We start from the raw sequence: 14506 nt of genomic DNA on the forward strand, positions 1-14506 counted from the left end.
ATCCCCCAGGCAGTCGAGTAGCTTGTCAATCTGCAGCATGGGGTAGGCATCAAATTTTGAAATTTTATTGACTCTCCTAAAGTTGATGCAGAAGCGGATCGTACCATCCGGTTTTGGGACCAAGACGATGGAGCTGCACCAGTCACTTTGTGACTTCTCAGTTATCCCCAACTCTAGCATGGTCTGCACCTCCTTTTCGACTATTTCCCGCATGCAGCGTGGCAATGGCCTGGTGGTCTCTCGTATGACCTCCCCTGGGTCAGTTAGTATCTTATGCTGCACCAGGATGGTTTGTCTGGGTCTCGCTGTAAACGTCTTAGGGAAGGACTTTACCAGCCCCTTGGCCTGCTTCAGTTGTTCCTTGGTCAAGATATCTCCCAATTGTGGCTCTTCGGGGTCGGTGGGAACTGGTAGTTCAGGTCCAAGTTCAGGCTCAGGGGAATATGGTATGATCAAAAGCCCTTCCCCCTCACGCCAGGCCTTCAACAGGTTGACATGATAGATTTGCTTTTTCTTCTTTCAGTCGGGTTGGGACACTTCATAGGTGACAAAGCCCTGGCTGGGATGATTTAGTTGGGAATTGGTCCTGCTTTGAGCAGGGGGTTGGACTAGATACCTCCTGAGGTCCCTTCCAACCCTGATATTCTAGGATTCTATGATTCTATGACTGGCCCAACCTGATGAATAACCTCATAAGGCCCCTGCCACTGGGCGAGCAACTTCAACTCCTCTGACGGGAGGAGAAGCAATGCCCTCTCACCTGGTGCAAAGATCCTTCCACGGGACCCCTTATTGTAGGTTTGCTCTTGGGCTTTCTGTGCTTTCTGTAAATTTTCTCTTGTCAAATCCCCCACCCGGGTCAGTCATTCCTGAAGCTGCAGGACATACTGGAGGAGGTTGTGCGATGGGGAATCGGTCTGTTGCCAGTTCTCCTGCATGAGGTCGAGTAGCCCCTTCAGCTGTTGACCATACAGCACCTCGAAGGGGGAGAACTTAGTTGAAGATTGAGGGACTTCCCGGAGGGCCAATAACAGGGGGGGGAAATCAGCTGGTCCCACTGGTGCATCTCTTTTCGGGGGGAACCTCCGTAACATGTCCTTCAATGTATGATTAAAGCGCTCCACTAGCCCATCCATTTGGGGGTGGTAGACAGAGGTTTATAATTTCTTTATCCCCAAGAAGTTGCAGACTTGGCGTAGGAGCTACGATGTAAAATTGGTGCCTTGATTGGTCAGGAGTTCTTGTGTGAGGCCAACCTGGGTGAAGATTTTCATGATTTCGCCGGCAATCATCCGGGTCATGATACTTTGCAGGGGGATGGCTTTGGGGAACCAGGTCGCATAGTCCAGGACCACAAGGATGTACTGGAACCCTGTGGCACTTTTAGGCAGGGGCCCCATGAGGTCCATGGCGATCCTCTCAAATGGGGTGCCCACAATGGGAAAGGGGACAAGAGGCGCTTTCATAGACTCATAGACTTTAAGAAGGGACCATTATGAACATCTATTCTGACCTCCTGCACAACACAGGCCACAGAATCTCACTCATCCACTTCTATAACAAACCCCTAGCCTATGTCTGAGTTATTGAAGTCCACAAATTGCGGTTTGAAGACCTCAAGCTGCAGAGAATCCTCCAGCAAGTGACCTGTGCCCCATGCTGCAGAGGAAGGGAAAAAACCTCCAGGGCCTCTGCCAATCTGCCCTGGAGGAAAATTCCTTCCCGACCCCAACTATGGCGATCAGCTAAACCCTGAGCATGTGGGAAAGACTCACCAGCCAGCCCCCAGGAAAGAATTCTCTGTAGTAACTCAGATCCCATCCCATCTAACATCCGATCACAGACCACTGGGCATACTTACCTGCTGATAATCAAAGATCAATTGCCAAATTAATTGCCAAAATTAGGCTATCCCATCATACCATCCCCTCCATAAATTTATCAAGCTTAGTCTTAAAGCCAGATATGTCTTTTGCCCCCACTGCTCCCCTTGGAAGGCTGTTCCAGAACTTCACTCCTCTAATGGTTAGAAACCTTCGTCTAATTTCAAGTCTAAACTTCCTAGTGTCCAGTTTATACCCATTTGTTCTTGTGTCCACATTGTTACTAAGCTTAAATAATTCCTCTCCCTCCCTAATATTAATCCCTCTGATATATTTATAAAGAGCAATCATATCCCCCCTCAACCTTCTTTTGGTTAGGCTAAACAAGCCAAGCTCTTTCAGTCTCCTTTCATAAGACAGGTTTTCCATTCCTCTGATCATCCTAGTAGCCCTTCTCTGAACCTGTTCCAGTTTGAATTCATCCTTCTTAAACATGGGAGAACAGAAGTGCACACAGTATTCCAGATGAGGTCTCATCAGTGCCTTATATAACGGTACTAACACCTCCTTATCTTTGCTGGAAATTCCTCGCCTGATGCATCCTAAAACCACATTAGCTTTTTTAACGGCCATATCACATTGGCGGCTCATAGTCATCCTGTGATCAACCAATACTCCAAGGTCCTTCTCCTCCTCTGTTACTTCCAACTGATGCGTCCCCAATTTATAACTAAAATTCTTGTTATTAATCCCTAAATGCATGACCTTGCACTTTTCACTATTAAATTTCATTCTATTACTATTACTCCAGTTTACAAGATCATCCAGATCTTCCTGTATGATATCCCGGTCCTTCTCTGTGTTAGCAATACCTCCCAGCTTTGTGTCATCCGCAAACTTTATTAGCACATTCCCACTTTTTGTGCCAAGGTCAGTAATAAAAAGGTTAAATAAAATTGGTCCCAAAACTGATCCCTGAGGAACTCCACTAGTAACCTCCTTCCAACCTGACAGTTCACCTTTCAGTATGACCCGTTGTAGTCTCCCCTTTAACCAGTTCCTTATCCACCTTTCAATTTTCATATTTATCCCCACCTTTTCCAATTTAACTAATAATTCCCCATGTGGAACCGTGTCTAATGCCTTACTGAAATCGAGGTAAATTAGATCCACTGCATTTCCTTTGTCTAAAAAATCTGTTACTTTCTCAAAGAAGGAGATCAGGTTGGTTTGGCACGATCTACCTTTTGTGAAACCGTGTTGTATTTTGTCCCAATTACCATTGACCTCAATGTCCTTAACTACCCTCTCCTTCAAAAATTTTTCCAAGACCTTACATACTACAGATGTCAAACTAACAGGCCTATAGTTACTCGGATCACTTTTTTTTCCTTTCTTAAAAATAGGAACTATGTTAGCAATTTTTCAGTCGTACGGTACAACCCCTGAGTTTACCGATTCATTAAAAATTCTTGCTAGTGGGCTTGCAATTTCATGTGCCAGTTCCTTTAATATTCTTGGATGAAGATTATCTGGGCCCTCCGATTTAGTCCCATTAAGCTGTTCAAGTTTGGCTTCTACCTCGGATGTGGTAATATCTACCTTCATATCCTCATTCCCATTTCGGTATTCCCTTTGGGGCAGCTCGTTGGCTGTCTGGGCAAGAGTTGCAAAAGTCTCAAACTTCCTTGTGTACTCCTGGCCAATAGGATTGGGCCAGGATCCGGGCCAGAGTTTTCTCATGGCCCAGGTGGCCAGCTGCAGGGTTGTCATGAGCCAGCTGTAGGACCGCCTATGGGTGGCAGGGAGGAACCACCAGTTGCGGCCAAGTTTCATTGGTCTGGCTCTCACGGGTAACCCGGTACAGGCGATTTCCCCCCCCCAGCTCAAAACGGGGGTATGTGGTGGCCTGATGGGGCAGGTTCAGGGTCCCATTAACCCTCACTAGTTGTTCGTATGCCCACTTAAGGGAGGGGGTCTTCCCATTGTTCATGACTGAAGTCCGTGCCCAATGTTGGGGCCTCTTTCGGTCCAGGTTCCCCTCCTTCCAGGATGTCAGGGTTTGAGGGGCCAGCAGACTGATCCTCCCTGTCAGGGTCCTCCAGAGCTTGGTCAGCTCCTTGTAAAGGTTCAGCTTCAAGGGTGGCCTCCACAGGTGAGGCCCTATCAGCCATTGTTCGCAGGAGCCCCGCCAAGCTCTTCCAGTCTAGGCTCAGGATGACTGGGTCAAGGCCGGCTCTATGGTTTTTGCCGCCCAAGCACAGCAGTCAGGCGGCCTTCAGCAGTGCACCTGCGGGCGGTCCACTGGTCCCGCGGATTCAGTGGTGTTTCTGCGGGTGATCTGCCAGTCCCATGCCTTTGGCATACTCGCCGCTGAATTACCGCCGAAGCCGCAGGACCGGTGGACCTCCCACAGGCGTGCCGCTGAAGGCTGCCTGACTGCCGCCCTCACAGTGACCAGCAGGCCATCCCCTATGGCTTGCCGCCCCAGGCACACGCTTGCTGTGCTGCTGCCTAGAGCCGCCACTGGACTGGGTATGCCAGCTTTGGGTCTAGCCCGACCATCAGGGTCCAAGTTTCCCCTTTTACAGATTGGGGGCTATCCAGTTTATTGCACCAAGTGCAGCATGTATGATTACCTGCATTCGGTGCAAGGAGCTCCTAGCCCTCAGAGACCGAGTACAGGCTTTGGAGGCCAGGGTGGTGGAACTGGAGGAGCTAAGGGAAGCAGAGAGCTATGTTGATAAGGCTTTCCAGGACACTGTAGATTTGGCCCACCTCCGCTCAGACAGCCCCTGCGCTGTTGAGGAGGATGAAAGGCTCGGGGAAGGAAAGCAGCCAACGGGAGCAGAGGGAACCCTTCCCATAGTTGGGACCCTCCTTCCAGATGGTGTTGGGGTATCCTCTCACACAGAGGTTACCTCTCCAGGGGAGGGAACTCCAGTCATTAGGAAAAGGCAGGTGTTAGTAATGGGAGATTCAATCATTGGAAACATAGATAGCTGGGTTTGTGATGACCGGGAGAACTGCACGGTGACTTGCCTGCCTGGTATGAAGGTTGCGGATCCCTCGAGGCATCTAAATAGACTTATGTGTAATGCTGGGGAGAAGCCGGTGGTCATGGTACATGTAGGTACCAATGACATAGGGAAGAGTAGGAGAGACGTCCTGGAGGACAAATTTAGGCTGCTAGGAAAGAAACTGAAATCCAGGACCTCTGTGGTAGCATTCTTAGAAATGCTCCCAGTTCCACGCGCAGGGCCATGTAGGCAGGCAGAGCTTCAGAGTCTCAATGCATGACTGAGATGATGATGTAGAGAGGAAGGGGTTAGATTTATTAGGAACCAGGGAAACTTTTGAGATAGAGGAAGTCTATACAGGAAGGATGGGCTCCACCTAAACCAAAGTAGATCCAGACTGCTGGCACTTAACATTAAAAAGGTTGCAGAGCAGTTTTTAAACTAAGAGATGCGGGAAAGCTGATTGCTGCAGCAGAGAATGTGGATCAGACAGAGACTTCTCTTAGAGGAGAATCTATTGATAGAGATTCTCTAGGTTCTAGTGAGGAGGAGAGGATGGAAGAGGATAAAGTATGGGCCAGATCAGACGAGAAGCATTCACATAAAAAAGAATCTGACACATCAGAAAAGGGCAGACAAATAAACAGGGATAAGTTCTTAAAGCGCTTGTACACAAATGCTAGAAGTATAAATAATAAGATGGGTGAACTAGAGTGCCTTGTGATAAAGGAGGATATTGATATAATAGGCATCACAGAAACCTGGTGGAGTGGGGATAATCAATGGGACACAGGCATTCTGGGGTACATAATATATCGGAAGGACATCATGTGGGACGGAGGAGTGGGGGAATAGCACTATATGTGAAAGAAAATGTAGATTCAAATGAAGTAAAAATCTTAAATGATTCCACATGTTCCACAGCATCTCTATGGATAGTAATTCCATACTCTAATAAGAATATAACAGTAGGGATCTATTATCGACCACCTGACCACTAGGACAGCGATAGTGACAATGAAATCCTAAAAGAAATTAGAGAAGCTATAAACATTAAGAACTCAATAATAGTGAGAGATTTCAATTATCCCCATATTGACTGGGTATATGTTACCTCAGGACAAAATGCAGAGACAAAATTTCTCTATACTTTAAATGACTGCTTCTTGGAGCAGTGGTACAGGAACCCACAAGGGAGAGGCAATTCTCAATTTAGTCCTGAGAAGAGCACAGGATCTGGTCCAAAAGGTAACTATAACAAGACGTCTTGGAAATAGTGACCATAATATAATGACATTTAACATTCCTGTGGTGGGAAGAACACCTCAACAGCCCAATACTGTGGCATTTAGTTTCAGAAAGGGGAACTATGCAAAAATGAGGAGGTTAGTTAAATAGAGTGACTAGAGTGAAATCCCTGCAAGCTGAATGGACACTTTTCAAAGACACCATAATAGAGGCTCAACTTAAATGTATACCCCAATTAAAAAACACAGTAAAAGAACTAAAAAAGAGCCACTGTGGCTTAACAACCATGTAAAAGAAGCAGTGAGAGATAAAAAGGCATCTTTTAAAAAGTGGAAGTCAAATCCTAGTGAGGTCAATAGAAAGGAGCATAAACACTGCCAAATTAAGTGTAAAAATTGAATAAGAAAAGCCCAAATGGAGTTTGAAGAACAGCTAGCCAAAAATTCAAAAGATAACAACAAAATGTCTTTAAGTACATCAAAAGCAGGAAGCCTGCTAAACAACCAGTGTGGCCCCTGGACGATCGAGATACAAAAGGAGAACTTGAAGACGATAAAGTCATTTTTTTGTTCAATATCTTCACTAATGATCTGGAGAGTGGCGTGGACTGCACCCTCAGCAAGTTTGCAGATGACACTAAACTGGGAGGAGTGGTAGATAATGCTGGAGGGTAGAGAAAGGATACAGAGGGGCCTAGACAAATTAGAGGATTGGAACCAAAAGAAACCTGATGAGGTTCAACCAGGACAAGTGCAGAGTCTTGCACTTATGAAGGAAGTATCCCAATCACCGCTACAGAGTAGGGACTGAATGGCTAAGAAGCAGTTCTGCAGAAAACGACTTAGGGGTTACAGTGGACAAGAAGCTGGATATGAGTCAACAGTGTGCCCTTGTTGCCAAGAAGGCCAACGGCATTTTGGGCTGTATAAGCCAGCAGGTCAAGGGACATGATCATTCCCTTCAATTCAACATTGGTGAGGTGAGGCCTCATCTGGAGTACTGTGTCCAGTTTTGGGCCACACACCACAAGAAGGATGTGGAAAAATTGGGAAGAGTCCAGCGGAGGGCAACAAAAATGATTAGGGGGCTGGAGCACATGACTTAAACTGGGATTGTTTAGTCTGCAGAAGAGAAGAATGAGGGGGGATTTGATAGCTGCTTTTAACTACCTGAAGAGGCTGTATCTAGACAGTACACAGTGGTACCAGATGACAGAACAAGGAATAATTGCCTCAAGTTGCAGTGGGGGACGTTTAGGTTGGATATTAGGAAAAACTTTTTCACTAGGTGGGTGGTGAAGCACTGGAATGGGTTACCTAGGGAGGTGGTGGAATCTCCTTCTTTAGAGGTTTTTATCGTCAGGCTTGACAAAGCCCTGGCTGGGATGATTTAGTTGGGGATTGGTCTTGCTTTGAGCAGAGGGTTGGACTAGATACCTCCTGAGGTCCCTGCCAACCCTGATATTCTATGATTCTAAGAGGGATTTTATAGCACCTGGCTGGCTGGATCCCATAAAAGGGAGCTCCCTCCCCCTTTCATTTATCACAAGGGGTAATAATCCTTTTGCTCGCCTACCTTCTCTCCATAGTCTACTTAGCTTGTAAGCTCTTTGGGAGAGGGATTGCCTCTTACTGTGTGTATGTACAGCACCAAGCATAGTGGGACTGTACGTAGCAAGATAATATAAATAAGTACTGGTGAACAGAAGTGGGCTGACAGTCATTGCTCTCAGTTTGGAGAAATTTATTACGGAAACATGACATCAGCGAATTTCATAGTCTTGTGTGGACAGCACGGTTTGAAAACAAAAAAAGTGGAAGAGCATTTAGTGGTGCAGTGACAGCACTGGAGCTGAAAATCGATTACAGGCCATGTCCTCAGCTGGTGTAAACTAGTGCATTTTCAAGGATCCTTCTGGGCCTTTGGAAGCAGACTGTGTTATACCAATAAAGACCAACAGGATCTTGTAAGAGGGATAAGGCAAAAGCGCTGCATTTATTGTTAATACAAAACAGTAGTTCATTTATGAAAGGAAGCAAAATTCAATCATTTATAAAGACAACCCTCTATCCATACATCCATACATGCACACACGGTCTGCAAACTGAAGTTGTTATAGTTATGTTTGTGTGAAGTGATAATCAATCAGCAGATGGCACATCCCTGACGGTTCAGTGTTATCTTGTTCTTTGAGTCTTCAGCCCTCCATGGGGGGGGCACTTGGGTGGATTCTGGCTTGCCCTGCGGGGTCATCCGGTTATCTCCGCGCTATGCATTCTTTGGCATGGGATATCACAGTTATAACACTTAGGCTGGCACCTTTGATTTGGTAATTATTTATTCGCATCACATGCATTTATTCACATTCATTCTTTATCTTTCAGTCACATCTTGCACTTTTGTTTTACTACCTCCTCTTCCTTGACATCCTTATTTTACAATTTTATTTTTCAGAGGTGACAGAGTCCCATCAATCTATGTAACGTCTCTGATTCAGAATTAGAAAACAAGCAGGACACTAAATGAAGGAGGGGGGTTCTGCAAGACCAATTCCAGAGCACAGTTGTTTTAACAGCTCTTATCACCTCCTCGAACAGACTCTCTCTCTGTGGATGTGCAAGTACAATTAGCAAGTTGTCCTTGTAAACGTTTCACAGAGAGATACAGGGAGGATAGTTTTAATTAGCTCGGCCTTGGTGCTCGAGATCCTATATACCTTTCTGCTGGCTTGGTTTGGTTTGGGGCCTAAAAGGGGATATATATACCTATGAAATCACAAAAAAACACATAAAAATAATTAATACTCAATAACAATAGCCATGAAGCCATGTCTTCAGCCATGCCCTCAGCAGCACCTCCACCCCACCACTCACAACCCACATGCCAGGGGCTGGGAGCAGGGCTAATGTAGAGATTTTATGCCAGCTCTACAGAAGCCAGGAAGGACTCCTGCACTGGAGGGCTAATCACAGGGCCATTTCTGCCCACTTTAAAGTCCCTTTACACTGCCAGATTGGCACAAAGAGGCTTTAGAATTGGGCCCTAGGTTTCCAGGATACACAGAACGTGATAGCAAACCCTCAAATCAAAGAAGCAACCAAGGTCCATAAGCAGGTTTTTTATTCTTTACACATTACAGTGAAACAGCAGAGCTAGCTCACACACATAGCACGCGACGGCTTTGCAAATTGCCCCATCCCCACCCCTCGCCCCTTGCACGGTGTGCTTTCCCTAAGAAATAACTGCTCTCTGATCTGGGATCTGGCTCTTTAAATCTGGGAGAGACACCCAGATACAACCCTAGGGTGGCCTTTGAATTCAGTAGGAGTTGTGGATTTGGATCAGAGAGAGGATTTGGTCAAATCCCGCTTCCCCTTCCAGGTTTTGTATGTAGTTGTTGAAGAATGGCAGCTGAAGCACCTGCCCCACTGGCACAGCAAAGCCGGCTGCATGATAAACATCATTGGTTGGAGAGGTGACTGTTTCACAGGGATGAAGTGGAGGGCTCTCCGCAATTCACTGCCAGTAAAACAAATATACATTGAGTGCCAATCCCATGGGAAAACTCCAGTCAATTTTAATGGGATCAGGACTGGGTCCTCATTCAGGAATAGTGCAGAGTCTGCAAAATGCAGCCAGCTTCCACTGAAGTGACATCACGTGCAGGAAAATAACTTAACAAGTGTAGACAAAGCCCACTCCCTTCCCCGAGCCACGCACAGGTAAGCCATAAAGTAGCAGAAAATATAGGCTACTCTAAATAAACCAGAAATGTCCACTTCCAGGCAAAGGTTGTGGCCTCTCATGCTGGGACTGGAGCAGGGAGGTTTTTCCAGACATAAGGCTCCACTTTTTCCTCCAGAGAAAGCTTCTGGATCCTTTCCCAATAGAGGTAATGGAGCCAGAGGAAATTCCATGCGGTGCTAACTCTTTGTTGGGGATGGCCCATCTGCACTGACAAGATTTCCACCCCGGTTTTGGTTTGCAAGCCTCCCCAACTGGAAAATTACCTGAATTTGTGTCAAATCCAACATCTTCCCAGCCCATTCCAGAGCGAGTGGTGCATGGAGCCTGCAAAGAAGCAAAGGGAAGGGAACATGGAGGTGCACAAGAAAGGAAGAGTTCTGTGCTGGGTTCTAGAAGACCTGGGATTCCCCCTTGATTTGGATGAAATTGAATCTCACTAAGACACCCAATGCCGTTCTCAGATGGATTAAAACAGGGGTCAGCAACCTTTCAGAAGTGGTGTGCCAAGTCTTCATTTATTCACTCTAATTTAAGGTTTCGCGTGCCAGTAATACATTTGAACCTTTTTAGAAGGTCTCTTTCTCTAAGTCTATAATATATAACTAAACTGTTGTTGTATGTAAAGTAAATAAGGTTTTTAAACTGTTTAAGAAGCTTCATTTAAAATTAAATTAAAATGCAGAGCCCCCCAGGCTGGTGGTCAGGACCCGGGCAGTGTGAGTGCCACTGAAAATCAGCTCGCATGCCGCCTTCGGCACACGTGCCATAGGTTGCCTACCCCTGGATTAAAACAAGCATGTGTCACTCAGGGGACAAGGCACCTCAGGAGCTACAACAGGCTAACCTAGTGAGGAGGACTTTAAACTATGTTCACCGGGGGAAGGAGACCAAAGCCCCGAGGTAAGTGGGGAAGTGGGATTCCGGGAGGAAGCACAAGCAGGAGACTGCAAGAGGGGAGGACTCCTGTCTCAGACCGAGAAAACGGGACAATCAGCAAGTTATCTCAAGTGCCTATACACAAATGCAAGAAGCCTGGGGAACAAGCAGGGAGAATTAGAAATCCTGGCACAGTCAAGGAATTATGATGTAATTGGAATAACAGAGACTTGGTGGGATAACTCACATGATTTGAGTACTGTCATGGATGGATATAAACTGTTCAGGAAAGATAGGCAGGGCAGAAAAGGTGGGGGAGTTGCGTTGTATGTAAGAGAGCAGTATGACTGCTCAGAGCTCCAGTATGAAACTGCAGAAAAAACTGAGAGGCTCTGGATTAAATTTAGAAATATGAACAACAAGGGTAATGTCGTGGTGGGAGTCTGCTACAGACCACCAGACCAGGGGGACGAGGTGGACGAGGCTTTCTTCCAGCAACTAACAGAAGTTGCTAGATCACAGGCCCTGGTTCTCATGGGTGACTTTAATCACCCCGATATCTGCTGGGAGAGCAATACAGCAGTGCACAGACAGTCCAGGAAGTTTCTGGAAAGTGCAGGGGACAATTTCCTGGTGCAAGTGCTGGAGGAACCAATTAGGGGAAAAGCTCTTCTTGACCAGCTGCTCACAAACAGGGAAGAAATAGTAGAGGAAGCAATAGTGAATGGGAACCTGGGAGGCAGTGACCATGAGATGGTCGAGTTCAGGATCCTGACACAAGGATGAAAGGAGAGCAGTAGAACAGAGACCCTGGACTTCAGAAAAGCAGACTTCGACTCCCTCAGGGAACTGATGGGCAAGGTCCCCTGGGAGAATAACATGACGAGGAAAGGAGTCGAGGAAAGCTGGCTGTATTTTAAAGAATCCTTATTGAGGTTGCAGGAACAAACCATCCCGATGTGTAGGAAGAAAAGTAAATATGGCAGGCGACCAGCTTGGCTTAACAGTGAAATCCTTGCTCGTCTTAAACACAAAAAAACAGCTTACAAGAAGTGGAAGATTGGACAAATGACCAGGGAGGAGTATAAAAGTATTGCTCAGGCATGCAGGAGTGAAATTAGGAAGGCCAAATCACACTTGGAGTTGCAGCTAGCCAGAGATGTTAGGAGTAACAAGAAGGGTTTTTTCAGGTATGTTAGCAACAAGAAGAAAGTCAAGGAAAGTGTGGGCCCCTTGCTGAATGAGGGAGGGAACCTAGTGACAGAGGATGTGGAGAAAGCTAGGGTACTCAATGCTTTTTTTGCCTCTGTCTTCACAGACAAGGTCAGCTCCCAGACTGCTGCACTCTGCGGCACAGTGTGGGGAGGAGGTGACCAGCTCTCTGTGGAGAAAGAAGTAGTTCGGGACTATTTAGAAAAGCTGAACGAGCACAAGTCCATGGGGCCGGATGCACTGCATCCGAGGGGCTAAAGCAGTTGGCTGATGAGATTGCAGAGCCATTGGCCATTATCTTTGAGAAATCATGGCGATCGGGGGAGGTCCTGGATGACTGGGAAAAAGCTAATGTAGTGCCCATCTTTAAAAAAGGGAAGAAGGAAGATCCAGGGAACTACAGGCCAGTCAGTCTCACCTCAGTCCCTGGAAAAATAATGGAACAGGTCCTCAAGGAATCAATTCTGAACCACTTAAAGGAGGGGAAAGTGATCAGGAACAGTCAGCATGGATTCACCAAGGGCAAATCATGCCTGACTAACCCAATTGCCTTCTATGATGAGATAACCGGCTCTGTGGATGAGGGGAAGGCAGTGGATGTGCTATTTCTGGACTTTAGCAAAGCTTTTGATACAGCCTCCCACAGTATTCTTGACAGCAAGTTAAAGAAGTCTGGGCTGGATGAATGGACGGTAAGGTGGATAGAAAACTGGCCAGATGGTCGGGCTCAATGGGAAGTGATCAATGGTTCCATGTCTAGTTGGCAGCCAGTATCAAGTGGAGTGCCCCAAGGGTCAGTGCTGCGGCCGGTTTTGTTCAATATCTTCATTAACGATCTGGAGGATGGTGTGGACTGCACCCTTAGCAAGTTTGCAGATGACACTAAACTGGGAGGAGTGGTTGATACGCTGGATGGCAGGGATAGGATACAGAGGGACATACACAAATTAGACGATTGGGCCAAAAGAAATATGATGAGGTTCAACAAGGACAAGTGCAGAGTCCTGCACTTAGGACGGAAGAATCCCATGCACTGCTACAGACTAGGGACCGAATGGCTGGGCAGCAGTTCTGCAGAAAAGGACCTAGGGGTTACGGTGGACGAAAAGCTGAATATGAGTCAACAGTGTGCCCTTGTTGCCAAGAAGGCTAATGGCATTTTGGGTTGTATAAGTAGGGGCATTTCCAGCAGATCGAGGGATGTGATCATTCCCCTCTATTCAGCACTGGTGAGGCCTCATTTGGAGTACTGTGTCCAGTTTTGGGCCCCACACTACAAGAAGGATGTGGATAAATTGGAGAGAGTCCAGCAGAGGGCAACAAAAATGATTAGGGGGCTGGAGCACATGACTTATGAGGAGAGGCTGAGGGAACTGGGATTGTTTAGCCTGCAGAAGAGAAGAACGAGGGGGGATTTGATAGCTGCTTTCAACTACCTGAAAGGGAGTTCCAAAGAGGATGGATCTAGACTGTTCTCAGTGGTAGAAGATGACAGAACAAGGAGTAATGGTCTCAAGTTGCAGAGGGGGAGGTTTAGGAGAAACTTTTTCACTAGTAGGGTGGTGAAGAACTGGAATGGGTTACCTAGGGAGGTGGCGGAATCTCCTTCCTTAGAGGTTTTTAAGGTCAGGCTTGACGAAGCCCTGGCTGGGATGATTTAGTTGGGTTTGGTCCTGCTTTGAGCAGGGGGTTGGACTAGATGACCTCCTGAGGTCCCTTCCAACCCTGAGATTCTATGATTCTATGACCCAGATAGATGGGACTTTTGGAGCTGGTATTGGAACAGAATAGAGGATCTCTTACCATCTTGGTGCTGGTAGTGACAGTGGACACAGATACACTACCAGTTTGAATTGTGGGGCTGGGTTTTCTTATGCCTGTAATCCATCTCCTGTACTCCTCTCTCACCTGGAGAATAAGAGACATGGTCACTACATCATGTAACTAACACCCTCAGGCCAGGCCATTGCTAGGCCTGTGAAGTCACCGGCTGGCTGATGATGCGCCACGGGCATTACCTGGCGATTGAGGAGACAGTGCACCAGGAAGATGAAGGCTCCCTGCAGGCTGTTGACAATGGTGAATAAATACGCCATGACCATTTTTGCTGAGCCAATTTGGAAGAAACCAAGACTCCATGTGCAGCCCAGAATGAAGAGCTGGGCGATGGCTTTAAAAGTCAGTAGCCTGGATAAAGGCAGATGGAGAGATCCCGTTATAACGACCCTATGGTGAGTGACTGAGTCAGGGGCTCTGGGCAGTGTGGGGCGAAACAGCTGGCACCCGCTTTACTGTGTCTTAGGGTTACTGTCAAGACGAACACAATGGCAACTTACGCCTATGAATCCGAAATACAATATTATGCCCAACCATCTTCCCCCCCTACACACACACCTTCCCCTCCTACAGGTGGCTCTTCCAAAGCAAATGGTTCAACCTCTCATTACGGTTTTGTTTCTAATCCCTTCACATCAGGCCCTGGCAATGTGACAATCAAGTGGGAACAGGATACTGGGCTCTCGGGAACCCATCTATGTTGTTCCATAAATAGACAGAGGGGTTACTACAGAGCAAAGGTGA

At 46.8% G+C, this 14506-nt stretch overlaps 1 protein-coding gene across 1 annotated transcript in view; it reads right to left on the minus strand.

The window, feature by feature from the left end:
• Window positions 1-9316: 9316 nt before the first annotated feature.
• The window catches only part of LOC123353807 (adhesion G protein-coupled receptor E3-like), a 41778-nt gene continuing 36588 nt past the window's right edge, over window positions 9317-14506 (minus strand). Inside the window, exons 15-18 of the mRNA XM_044995220.1 lie at window positions 13945-14113; window positions 13730-13834; window positions 10102-10162; window positions 9317-9610 (exon numbers count right to left, since the gene is read on the minus strand). Of these exons, the coding sequence (XP_044851155.1) occupies window positions 9576-9610; window positions 10102-10162; window positions 13730-13834; window positions 13945-14113 (370 nt within the window). The 3' untranslated portion in view covers window positions 9317-9575. The remainder of the gene's footprint in view (window positions 9611-10101; window positions 10163-13729; window positions 13835-13944; window positions 14114-14506) is intronic.

This window comes from Mauremys mutica, chromosome 20, assembly GCF_020497125.1.
Source record: "Mauremys mutica isolate MM-2020 ecotype Southern chromosome 20, ASM2049712v1, whole genome shotgun sequence".
In the NCBI taxonomy this organism is placed as follows: Eukaryota; Metazoa; Chordata; order Testudines; family Geoemydidae; genus Mauremys; species Mauremys mutica.